Raw genomic sequence first — 13819 nt, 5'->3', positions numbered from 1 at the left:
ATCTGTAGGAGGAGTGGTGCCAAAATCCCTGCTGCAGTGTGTGCAACCTAGTCAAGAAACTACAGGAAAACGTATGATCTCTGTAATTGCAAACAAAGGTTTCATGTACCAAATATTAAGTTCTGCTTTTCTGATGTATCAAATACTTATGTCATGCAATAAAATGCAAATAATTATTAAAAATCATACAATGTGATTTTCTGGATTTTTGTTTTAGATTCCGTCTCCTCAAGTTGAAGTGTACCTATGATAAAAATTACAGACCTCTACATGCTTTGTAAGTAGGAAAACCTGCAAAATCGGCAGTGTATCAAATACTTGTCTCCCCACTGTATGTTATATATATATGTGTATATATTTACATTTACATTTAAGTCATTTAGCAGACGCTCTTATCCAGAGCGACTTACAAGTTGGTGCATTCACCTTATGATGCCAGTGGAACAACCACTTTACAATAGTGCATCTAACTCTAAGGGGGGGGGGGTTAGAAGGATTACTGTATTATATATATACATACATATATACACACATATATATATACACACACATATATATACATATACACACACATATATATATACACACACACATATATATATATATGTATGTATATATATATGTGTATATTATATATATATTGTATATATATGTGTATATACATACATATATACACACATAGTTATACACATATATGTATATGTATGTATATATATATGTTTATGTATATGTATGCATATATATGTATATATATATGTACATATATATACATATATATTCAACACATATATATACATATACACACACATAAATGTATATATATATATATGTATGTAATACACTGCTCAAAAAAATAAAGGAACACTTAAACAACACAATGTAACTCCAAGTCAATCACACTTCTGTGAAATCAAACTGTCCAATTAGGAAGCAACACTGATTGACAATAAATTTCACATGCTGTTGTGCAAATGGAATAGACAAAAGGTGGAATTATAGGCAATTAGCAAGACACCCCCAAAAAAAGGAGTGATTCTGCAGGTGGTGACCACAGACCACTTCTCAGTTCCTATGCTTCCTGGCTGATGTTTTGGTCACTTTTGAATGCTGGCGGTGCTCTCACTCTTAGTGGTAGCATGAGACGAGTCTACAAACCACACAAGTGCTCAGGTAGTGCAGTTCATCCAGGATGGCACATCAATGCGAGCTGTGGCAAAAAGGTTTGCTGTGTCTGTCAGCGTAGTGTCCAGAGCATGGAGGCGCTACCAGGAGACAGGCCAGTACATCAGGAGACGTGGAGGAGGCCGTAGGAGGCAACAAACCCAGCAGCAGGACGCTACCTCCGCCTTTGTGCCAGGAGGTGCACTGCCAGAGCCCTGCAAAAATGACCTCCAGCAGGCCACAAATGTGCATGTGTCTGCTCAAACGGTCAGAAAACAGACTCCATGAGGGTGGTTATGAGGGCCCGACGTCCACAGGTGGGGGTGTGCTTACAGCCCAGCACCGTGCAGGACGTTTTGGCATTTGCCAGAGAACACCAAGATTGGCAAATTCGCCACTGGTGCCCTGTGCTCTTCACAGATGAAAGCAGGTTCACACTGAGCACATGAGCACATGTGACAGACGTGACAGATCTGGAGACGCCGTGGAGAACGTTCTGTGCCTGCAACATCCTCCAGCATGACCGGTTGGCGGTGGTCAGTCATGTGTGAGAGTGCATTTCTTTGTGGGCCGCACAGCCCTCCATGTGCTCGCCAGAGTAGCCTGACTGCCATTAGGTACCGAGATGAGATCCTCAGACCCCTTGTGAGACCATATGCTGACACATGCACATTTGTGGCCTGTGGAGTCATTTTGCAGGGCTCTGGCAGCTGCACCTCCTTGCACAAAGGCGGAGGTAGCGTCCTGCTGCTGGGTTGTTGCCCTCCTACGGCTCCTCCACGTCTCCTGATTACTGCCTGTCTCCATGGTAGCGCCTCCATGCTCTGGACACTACCTGACAGACACAGCAAACCTTTTTGCCACAGCTCGCATTGATGTGCCATCCTGGATGAACTGCACTACCTGAGCCACTTGTGTGGGTTGTAGACTCCGTCTCATGCTACCACTAGAGTGAGAGCACCGCCACGCATTCAAAAGTGACCAAAACATCAGCCAGGAAGCATAGGAACTGAGAAGTGGTCGTGGTCACCACCTGCAGAATCACTCCTTTTTTGGGTGTCTTGCTATTTGCCTATAATTTCCACCTTTTGTCTATTCCATTTGCACAACAGCATGTGAAAAATTATTATTGTCAATCAGTGTTGCTTCCTAAGTGGACAGTTTGATTTCATAGAAGTGTGATTGACTTGGAGTTACATTGTGTTGTTTAAGTGTTCCCTTTATTTTTTTGAGCAGTGTATATATGTGTATATATATGTGTGTATATATGTATATATATGTATGTATGTATATATATGTGTATATATGTGTATTCAACTCCCTCTGCAAACCTCTAATACATGCGCACTTGACACGAAGGGCATTTTGGGATGTGTAGTTTGGATGCCAGTAGACCCAATAAATCTTCTGTTACGAGACAAAAAGAACACACCATGCGTGTAGTATATATATATACATATATATATACATATACATATATATATATACATATACATACACATATATGTATATGTGTATATATATATGTGTATATATATATGTGTGTATACATATACACATATATATATACATATATATACATATATATATACACACATATATATATATATACACACATATATATATATACACACATATATATGTGTGTATATATATATATGTGTATTTATATATGTATATATATATATATGTATACATGTGTATATGTATACACACATATATATATACACATATATATATATACATATACATATATGTGTATATATATGTGTATATGTATATATATATATATATGTATATATATATACTACACGCATGGTGTGTTCTTTTTGTCTCGTAACAGAAGGTTTATTGGGTCCACTGGCATCCAAACTACACATCCCAAAATGCCCTTCGTGTCAAGTGCGCGTGTATTAGAGGTTTGCAGAGGGAGTTGAATTTCACGTAGATAGCTAGGCTAGCTAGCTTGCTATAGTTTGCAGTTGAAGCACAGTTTTGTAATTTTATCCATAACATTCTCCAGATTTTTACAGTATGAGTAACGTTGGTTTTTCGAATGTACGGGGGAGCACTTCTGAGGGACCTGATAAGGTTGACATGTCTTTAGGTAAGGCCGCTCGCCGCACTTGATGTGGTGGTTACCAGAAGCTAGGGTTTGGTTGTTGTAACTAGCCATGGCTAATGTTCGCATGTAAAGTAGCTAGCCAGCTAAACGGTTATAAGGTCATAATATACATTGTTATTTAACTAAATATATGTATATACATTCCACTGTCTATTTCAAAGTCTAAAAGCTCTGGCAACTTTGTTAGCTAGCTGCGTTCATTCAATGCGACCAAGCCAGCTAACGTTAACGTTAGCTACAGTAACGTTAGTTAGTTAATATTTTGTAGGTCTTATGAGTTGAACATTAAGCTATTTTTATATATTTGGCCCATCCAAACGTCAGTGTGAGTAATGAATGTAGCTACTGTTAGCTATAATGTACAAAGTCAGCTCAGACTTCCAGGAGTCAGACAAACTTTCATTCATATGCTTGGCATTTAGATTTTACATTGACTAGAAAAAGAGCTCACTGTCGAGTCAATTTATAATATTGTTTTGTTCATCTTACTTCCCTAGATGATATCATTCGTCTGAACAAGAAAGAGCAACAAGCACGGAGGCCAGGCCCAGGGAACCGCAGGCCATTACAGAAGGGAAAGGGRTTTGTACAAGGGAAACCAGTTGGAGCTGGTGGACAGACCCAAAGAGGTGTGTACAGTAGCTATGTTTGTGGTGCTCATTAATGGAGCTAGTTTTCTATTGTTGAATAACTTRATACAGTCATTCCTGTGGTATTTGAAATGGCAGACTTTAGCTCCACTTATAATACCAATGAACCTGTTCAAGACATCACATTTGGATTGTCCACATGTCATTTCCAGGAGGTGGTGTAGCAAGAAGGGGGGTAACGAGAGTGGGTGTTGGAAGAGGCCGGAAGATTCCCCCTCCGGTTGGTCAAAGCCGGGGTCAAGGGGTTATCACTGGACTGGCGGCCCGGAAGATGTCAGCCGTACAGAAAGGCATCAGTCCACTCAACCGACCGACTGTCAACCAGGTACTAAGGGCTCGTACATCTGGGACACATGTTCATTAGGGCAAAATGTTGCACTGAGTTTTGGACCGTTTTCCTGTTTCATGCCTAATGAACACAACCCTTGTTGGGATCGAAGAGGAGGAGTGAGTTAGTTTCCAAAGTAGCCCTCGCTCCTCTGCTCACCATCTCTATTTACGTTTTCCCTCTTAGAAGTCACGGCCCTTCAACAACCAACCGCGGCCCTTCAACAACCAACCGCGGCCCTTCAACAACCAACCGCGGCCTTTCAACAACCAACCGCGGCCCTTCAACAACCAATCGTGGCCTTTTATCCAATCAGCCCAATTCAGACAGACGCAAGGCCAGAGGAGGCCGTACAGACAGACAGACGTACAGAGAGGCCCCGACACGACGACACAGACAAGACCCGTTCAGCTGCGGGGACGGTAACAAAATTACAATTGCAGAATTTACTCTTGGAATACTTCCCTCCAAGGAATATAACCACGTCACACTGTCAGTCGGTACGAATTCGCTATCTTCCCCTTGACCTTAACCCTTCAATGTTTGCAGATCTGTATCATTTAAGTAATGTGGTGGAAGCGCCATATCAGGRTTTCCATTAGAAAAATGTGGCCTCGGACATTTGACCGGCAACATTTGAATTTACCGGACATTTTAGAAATGTACCAGACCCATGTGCATTGGGTGCTTAACCTGATTACGGCATCCAGCCACTGCTCAGAATGACAGAAATCATATTTGGAATATGGTAATTCATATTAACAGAACGTGCAAGTCCAGAATGCAACAATGTGCGGTCCTTACGAATTCTGATTTAAACATGTTAGAATAACTGTCCATATTTACGTTTCCTCAGCCAACAAGACGATTAACAACTTATTGTTTGGAATAGGCTATTTATTTCTCAGACTATGGACAGTTGGGGGACGATAGATCCGAACTTCATACAATTATTAGGCCTCGGCTAAAAAAAAGTGTTAAAAGATTAACTTTAAAAAACAATCAGTCTGACGCAACCGATCAGAACGTTTAGCTTAAAATGTTGATAAACTATTATTTCTTCACATATGCGCACAAGGTAGTAGGCTACGTGTGAATGTTCGTTCCATAATGCAATTAGTGGGAAAACACTGTTTTCAAAAGGGAACTGGAGATGTGGGCAGTTTCATGTGACAGAGATTACATTTTGAAGCAAGGTAAGATATTGCCGCATAGTATGTATTAAAACATTGAAGTTTCAAACAATTAAGTATATGCTTTCAAAATGCATACTGCCTCCAGTTCATTGCAAAGTGGTGTGTGCCACGCTGATGAAGCCTGCCTGCCTTCTGTTGCCGTTTGATGCCGCGTTCAAAACAGCTCTGACTTCCAACTTCAGTGTGTTCAAGACCACTGGGAACTGGGGTTTGGAAATCGGTTTGATCGGTCATCCAACTCGGGAACTCGGGCACCCTCATAGATGTCATCCTAACTAACTCGCCCTCCAAATACACCTCTGCTGTTTTCAATCAAGATCTCAGCGATCACTGCCTCATTGCCTGCATCCGTAATGGGTCTGCGACCAAACGACCACCCCTCATCACTGTCAAACGCTCCCTAAAACACTTCAGCGAACAGGCCTTTCTAATCGACCTGGCCGGGGTATCCTGGAATGACATTGACCTCATCCCGTCAGTAGATGATGCCTGGCAATTCTTTAAAAGTGCCTTCCTCACCATCTTAAATAAGCATGCCCCATTCAAAAAATGTAGAACTAGGAATAGATATAGTCCTTGGTTCACTCCAGACCTGTCTGCCCTTGACCAGCACAAAAACATCCTGTGGCGTTCGGCATTAGCATTGAACAGCCACTGTGATATGCAACTTTTCAGGGAAGTATGGAACAAATATACACAGGCAGTTAGGAAAGCTAAGGCTAGCTTTTTCAAACAGAAATTTGCATCCTGTAGTACTAACTCAAAAAAGTTCTGGGACACTGTAAAGTCCATGGAGAATAAGAGCACCTCCTCCCAGCTGCCCACTGCTCTGAGGCTAGGAAACACTCACCACTGATAAATCCACTATAATTGAGAATTTCAATAAGCATTTCTCTACGGCTGGCCATGCTTTCCACCTGGCTACCCCTACCCCGGTCAACTGCCCGGCACCCTCCACAGCAACCCGCCAAAGCCCCCACCATTTATCCTTTACCCAAATCCAGATAGCTGATGTTCTGAAAGAGCTGCAAAATCTGGACCCCTACAAATCAGCCGGGCTAGACAATCTGGACCCTCTCTTTCTAAAAATTATCTGCTGAAATTGTTGCAACCCCTATTACTAGCCTGTTCAACCTCTCTTTCGTATCGTCTGAGATTCCCAAAGATTGGGAAGCTGCCGCGGTCATCCCCCTCTTCAAAGGGGGAGACACTCTAGACCCAAACTGCTACAGACCTATATCTATCCTCCCCTGTCTTTCTAAGGTCTTCGAAAGCCAAGTTAACAAACAGATTACCAACCATTTCGAATCCCACCGTACCTTCTCCGCTATGCAATCTGGTTTCAGAGCTGGTCATGGGTGCACCTCAGCCACGCTCAAGGTCCTAAACGATATCATAACCGCCATCGATAAGAGACATTACTGTGCAGCCATATTCATCAACCTGGCCAAGGCTTTCGACTCTGTCAATCACCACATTCTTATTGGCAGACTCGACAGCCTTGGTTTCTCAAATGATTGCCTCGCCTGGTTTACCAACTACTTCTCTGATAGAGTTCAGTGTGTCAAATCAAAGGGCCTGTTGTCCGGACCTCTGGCAGTCTCTATGGGGGTGCCACAGGGTTCAATCCTCGGGCCGACTCTCTTCTCTGTATACATCAATGATGTTGCTCTTGCTGCTGGTGATTCTCTGATACACCTCTACGCAGACCACACCATTCTGTATACTTCTGGCCTCTCTTGGGACACTGTGTTAACTAACTTCCAGACGAGCTTCAATGCCATACAACACTCCTTCCGTGGCCTCCAACTGCTCTTAAACGCAAGTAAAACGAAATGCATGCTATTCAACCGATCACTGCCCGCACCTGCTCGCCCGTCCAGCATCACTACTCTGGACAGCTCTGACAACTACAAATACCTAGGTGTCTGGTTAGACTGTAAACTCTCCTTCCAGACTCACATTAAGCATCTCCAATCCAAAATTAAATCTAGAATTGGCTTCCTATATCGCAACAAAGCATCCTTCACTCATGCTGCCAAACATACCCTTGTAAAACTGACCATCCTACTGATCCTCGACTTCGGTGATGTCATCTATAAAATTGCCTCCAACGCTCTACTCAACAAACTGGATGCAGTCTATCACAGTGCCATCCGTTTTGTCACCAAAGCCCCATCCATATATTACCCACCACTGCGACCTGTACGCTCTTGTTGGTTGGCCCTCGCTTCATACTCGTCGCCAAACCCACTGGCTACAGGTTATCTACAAGTCTCTGCTAGGTAAAGCCCCACCTTATCTCAGCTCACTGGTCACCATAGCAGCACCCACTCGTAGCACGCACTCCAGCAGGCATATCTCACTGGTCACCCCCAAAGCCAATTCCTCCTTTGGTTGTCTTTCCTTCCAGTTCTCTGCTGCCAATGACAGGAACGAACTGCAAAAATCTCTGAAGCTGGAGACTCATATCTCCCTCACTAGCTTTAAGCACCAGCTGTCAGAGCAGCTCACAGATCACTGCACCTGTACATAGCCCATCTGTAAACAGCCCATCTACCTACCTTCATCCCCATACTGTATTTATTTATCTTGCTCCTTTGCACCCCAGTATTTCTACTTGCACATTCATCTTCTGCACATCTACCATTCCAGTGTTTGAATTGCTATATTGTAATTTACTTCGCCACCATGGCCTATTTATTGCCTTTAACTCCCTTATCTTACCTCATTTGCACTCACTGTACATAGACTTTTTGTTTTCTTTTGTTCTACTGTATTATTGACTGTTTTGTTTATTCCATGTGTAACTGTGTTGTATGTGTCAAATTGCTATGCTTTATCTTGGCCAGGTCGCAGTTGCAAAATACCTGTTCTCAACTAGCCTACCTGGTTAAATAAAGGTTAAATAAATAAATTAAATAAAAAAACTCGAGCCTCTTCTGTCTAGGCTCAGACTTTCCGACATGAAGATCACTGACGTCATAATTTGACCTATTTCCCCCCCCCCCCCCCCCCCCCCCGAGTTCCTAGTTGTCTAAAAGCGCCACAAGATGCAGCAGCTCTTGCGCTGTCTGACAGATTTTCCCCTCAAAGGCTCTGTATGCTGTAGGTCCTACACGTGTGATAAATAGATTATGCAAATTAACCCATCGACTAATAAAAATGACCAGTCAAATGAATGTACATAGACTGATATTTCCATCAGTGAATAGGCAAAAAGCATTAATTCGCAATGGGATTTCTTCTTGTGTTGGCCGGTGCCAATTTTATTATCGGCTTTTCTTCTATTATTTTTTGGGTTCAAAAGTCGGCTGTTAACGGAAACCCTGCGCCATACTGTATACACACCGTATACCCATCCAGGCCTGTAAAATCTGCAAACATCGAAGGGTTAACTTCAAGGCAAAAGGGTAGGGAACGAATTGGGACTGGCTCAGTCTGAAACTGAGAATCACTGTCTCCTGTTAAGTATTTCCAAGTGCTCTCCAATGACATTGCACAAACGAAGGACGTCATGGAACATTTTTTAATCTCCGTTCCTGTCTCAAGTAACCTGCCATCTTGTGTTCTCCTTGTAGGCCCCTGCCCCCTGTCCATCAAACCCAGAGAGAAGCCCGCCAGGCCACGTTTCTCTTTCACAGGGGCCTCAAGGTATGCTCTCTATTTGCATGTAGATGTCTGATCGTAGGCAGTCTTTAAAAAAAAAAAWTTGAACAGACCCAGTACATGAAAAGTTGTCTCACTTGTACATTCGTCCATACTGCAGGTTCACGCCCAGGTGCAGAAGCCAGCTCCAACCTCTCTACCCCCTACTCCAGTTAGATCTCGCCAGTGAGTATTTGACCTGTGTGTGGATTAGGGCTGTGAATATCCATATTGCAAGAGGCTGCGATTATTTTGAAATGCCACTTAGCTATCTGTAATGGCCATTTTATAAAAAAAGGTTTTGTTTATTGCTTAATCCCACACACACCAAGCCCCGTCCCGTCACTCAAGCAGGCAGTTCCTAATGCTCAAATAGACTGGTACCAGTGGTGGAGTGTAACAGCTTGTTCTTAATCAGAGAGGATAAGGTGAAGAATATTCTAAAATCTTTGTCTGAATGTACCTTATTTAAATCTAATTAGGGTCCCATGGGAATCACTGACCAACACTTTAGTTCCTACTGTCACAACCATCTCATCCCTTTTTCATTTGTTGTCATGCCAAACAGAAGTGCATTCCAAGTTCCAACCACACAATTATAATGATTCTGTTTTTATGATTCCAACAGTTTACCTAAGTGTTCTGATCTATAATCGCAAGTAAAATCACAATATTTGGTACTGAAATCTCCGATTTTTTTTGAACATATCATGCAACCCTAATGTGGATGGGTGTGTTTGTGTGTGAGAGAATGAACACATTGACTGTCACCTCTTGACAGACCACATTTCTCTGTATAATTTGGTGTACCCTCATCATTCTTGAATACCACAAATGTTACCTTTGCTTGTCATTATCCACAGGTTGTCTTACGCTATGTTTGCCTGTCTGTCCACCAGATGGCGCACGTCAACAAACAGCAGTGGGATCCTGACCGTTTCCATCGACAACCCCACTGCCACCATGACGCAGCCTGAGTGAGTCCCATTATGAGCTCACACAGACCACTTTCAGAACAGAGGCTGACTGAATACACAGGACCAGTAGTTTTTCCTTAACATATGACCTGATCATAATGAAGGGCCAGAGTTTTGCCTGAACAATTCACATAGTCAGGAAATACTCCTGGGCCGACATAAACAACCACTCACCATGTATTTTCTTCTCTGTTCCCCCAGGCCTCCCCGTGCTTGGTCCCTGCACCCCTCGGCACCCATCAGCCCGGCCCCAGTCAAGGTGGAGGAGGAGAAGAAACCAGTACCACCTAAAGGAGTCCCCCTGCAGTTTGACATCAACAGCGTGGGGAAACAGGTGAAAATAAGATACAAGTGCACAGTGGCTGCGTTTACACAGGCAGCCCATTTCTGAGTTTTTGCCCAATTATTGATAAGAGTCGATCTGATTGGTTTTTCTTTTTGGTCAAAAGAAAATCATCAGAATTAGCCTGCCTGTGTAAATGCAGCCCAAGTGGCTCGGATCTTGTCCTGATGAGTGTTAGTATACATTTTATGAACTGTGTTTGAACTAAATAGTCAAGAGTATAACTCCCCCAGGTGATTCAAAATCAAGGTTTCACCCTGTGAATTGGTGAGTACAGGGTTCTATTCATTAGGGCACGCTCTATCAAAATGTGAAACCGTTTTAAAACATGCAATGCAAAGGTAGACAAGCGTTTGTTATTTGAAATGTTCAGATTGCATACATTTTGTGCCTAGTCAACATGACCCAGTTGTGTGAAGTTAATTATTGGTTTTCTGACAATCTTTCTCTATCCAAACTGTTGTCACAGCAGACAGCGATGACTTTGAATGAGCGATTCCGCATCCTGAAAGACCAGCGCATCGCCACTGCGCAGACCAGCAAAGGCAGCCGATTCGTCACRGTGGGTTAAGCCAACGATAACGAAGGAAACCTTTCTGTCCCACTCAGACAGACATGCACACTGACCCACACTATCTGATTTGCTGGAACCATTCAAAAGGTCCCTGCGCTGATCTTAAGCTGATTCTCCTGAGTGACTTTCCTCATGGAGCAGCAGAATGAGATACACAAAGTGCACTACTCCTCAAATGTGAGAACTATATACGGGTGCAGTTATTGTGGAAGATTTTTTTTGTTTTTTTGTACCGTGATAGGACACTATCATTATTCTTAACAATGTATACTGAACAAAAAAATAAACGCAACAATTTTACTGAGTTACAGTTCATATAAGGAAATCGGTCAATTTAAATAAGTAAATTAGGCCCTAATCTATTGATTTCACATGACTGGGCAGGGGTGCAGTCATGGGTGGACCTGGGAGGGCATAGGCCCACCCACTGGGGAGCCAGGCCCAGCCAATCCGAATGAGTTTTTCCCCCACAAATGGCTTTATTACAGACATAAATACTTCTCAGCCTCACCAGCTGTCCGGGTGGCTGGTGTCGGACGATCCCGCAGGTGAAGAAGCCAGACGTGGAGGTCCTGAGCTGGCGTGGTTACACGTGGTCGGCGGTTGTAAGGCCGATTGGACGTACTGCCAAATTCTCTAAAACTACGTTGGAGGCGGCATATGGTAGAGAAATTTACATTCGGTTCTCTGGCAAAAGCTCTGGATGACATTACTGCAGTCAGTATGCCAATTGCATGCTCCCTCAACCTGAGACATCTGTGGCGTGTTCTGTGACTGCAAATTTTAGTAGCTTTTTATTGTCCCCAGCACAAGGTGCACCTTTGTAATGATCATGCTGTTTAATCAGCTTCTTGATATGTCACACCTGTCGGGAGGATGGATTATCTTGGCAAAGGAGAAATGCTCACTAACAGGGATGTAAACAAATTTGTGCACAATTTGAGATATTTTGTGAATATGGAACATTTCTGGGATCTTATTTCAGCTCATGAAACATGTGACCAACGCTTTACATGTTGCGTTTMTATTTTTGTTCAGTGTACTTAGCTGTTGTCTTCAGGAGTTTAAACATTTGTCAGGACGTAAAGGAAAATCCTTTTTCTCACAAGGAGTGCAGCTGTGGGAGTTGTACTGAAGGCCATTGGAAGAATGTTTTTCAATACAGATGTTGCTTTGTGCCAGTAGGAAAGGGTTTTGTTTAGTGTGTCTTTTGTTAAATTCTTTTTTTATTAATGGGACATTTTTTTAAATACTATTTGTTTTGTTTCAAATAAAGAAATGTGGCATGTTGTTTCCCTCTCTAGCTAGATTTCCATCGAATTTGTGACATTTTCATGCTAATATTCTAAAATCTGCATAAAGAAAATACACGTATTTCCACCAAACAGACTTGTTGCAGATACAAATCAGGGGTGTGTGATGACGTAGTGTAGACAATTTACTTTTAGCTTAAGTRAAATTGCTATGCTTTATCTTGGCCAGGTCGCAGTTGCAAAAATACCTTGTTCTCAACTAGCCTACCTGGTTAAATAAAGGTTAAATAAATAAATTAAATAAAAAAACTCGAGCCTCTTTCTAGAGCTCAGACTTTCCGACATTGAAGATCACTGACGTCATAATTTGACCTATTCCCCCCCCCCCCCCCCCCCCCCGAGTTCCTAGTTGTCTTAAAGCGCCACAAGATGCAGCAGCTCTTGCGCTGTCTGACAGATTTTCCCCTCAAAGGCTCTATGCTGTAGTCCTACACGTGTGATAAATAGATTATGCAAATTAACCCATCGACTAATAAAAATGACCAGTCAAATGAATGTACATAGACTGATATTTCCATCAGTGAATAGGCTAAAAAGCATTAATTCGCAATGGGATTTCTTCTTTGTGTTGGCCGGTGCCAATTTTATTTATCGGCTTTTCTTCTATTATTTTTTGGGTCAAAAGTCGGCTGTTAACGGAAACCCTGCGCCATACTGTATACACACCGTATACCCATCCAGGCCTGTTAAAATCTGCAAACATCGAAGGACGACTGAGTTTGTGCCCATAGGCGACGTTGTTGCCAGTGATGTCTGGTGAGGACCTGCCTTACAACAGGCCTACAAGCTCTCAGTCCAGCTTCTCTCAGCCTGTTTTGGACAGTCTGAGCATTGATGGAGGGATTGTGTGTTTCTGGTGTAACTCGGGCAGTTGTTGCCATCCTGTACCTGTCCCGCAGGTGGGATGTTCGGATGTACCGATCCTGTGCAGGTGTTGTTACATGTGGTCTGCCACTGCGAGGACGATCAGCTGTCTCCCTGTAGTGCTGTCTTAGGCGTCTCACAGTACAGACATTGCAATTTATTGCCCTGTCCACATCTGCAGTTCTCATGCCTCCTTGCAGCATGCCTAAGGCACGTTCACGCAGATGAGCAGGGACCCTGGGCATCTTTCTTTTAGTGTTTTTTAGAGTCAGTAAAAAGGCCTCTTTATTGTCCCAAGTTTTGATAACTGACCTTAAATGCCTGCGAGGACGTAAGCTGTTAGGACCTGGGTCCTGAAAAAGGGACGTTTCTTTTTTGGCTGAGTTTATGTGAGTAAAGTACATGTCGCATAGAAAATGTCACGACAGGCCTGATGGAGACAGCTAATATGTCGTTAGACTTTCCAAATGTCGACAAAACAAAGTACACTAGAGAAGGTGGGATCTTTTTGTATCGGTTAAATGAATTATGCAAGAAATATAAGTGGAAACGACTGCTAATATTGATATAACCATCATATTGAAGTAAAGAGTCGTGATGATATGATGTGTAGTCCTCACACTCCGGATTATTGGGGGGG

At 42.8% G+C, this 13819-nt stretch overlaps 1 protein-coding gene across 2 annotated transcripts; it reads left to right on the top strand.

Annotated features, from left to right (window-relative positions):
* The first annotated feature begins 3065 nt into the window (after window positions 1-3065).
* LOC111957217 (UAP56-interacting factor) lies at window positions 3066-11307 on the top strand. 2 transcript variants are annotated; one of them, XM_023977990.2, is made up of 9 exons: window positions 3066-3268; window positions 3784-3915; window positions 4089-4261; window positions 4451-4686; window positions 9042-9114; window positions 9230-9294; window positions 10008-10085; window positions 10287-10419; window positions 10901-11307. In XM_023977990.2, exons 1-9 carry the CDS (start codon window positions 3196-3198, stop codon window positions 10997-10999), a joined length of 1062 nt encoding a protein of 353 aa, XP_023833758.1. In that variant the 5' UTR covers window positions 3066-3195; the 3' UTR covers window positions 11000-11307. The 2 variants fall into 2 exon arrangements, with proteins under 2 accessions (XP_023833758.1, XP_023833757.1); XM_023977989.2 differs by having other exon boundaries at window positions 10898-11307.
* Window positions 11308-13819: the final 2512 nt, after the last annotated feature.

Source organism: Salvelinus sp. IW2-2015, linkage group LG32, assembly GCF_002910315.2.
Source record: "Salvelinus sp. IW2-2015 linkage group LG32, ASM291031v2, whole genome shotgun sequence".
In the NCBI taxonomy this organism is placed as follows: domain Eukaryota; kingdom Metazoa; phylum Chordata; class Actinopteri; order Salmoniformes; family Salmonidae; genus Salvelinus; species Salvelinus sp. IW2-2015.
This window is presented reverse-complemented; position numbering and strand designations above follow the sequence as displayed.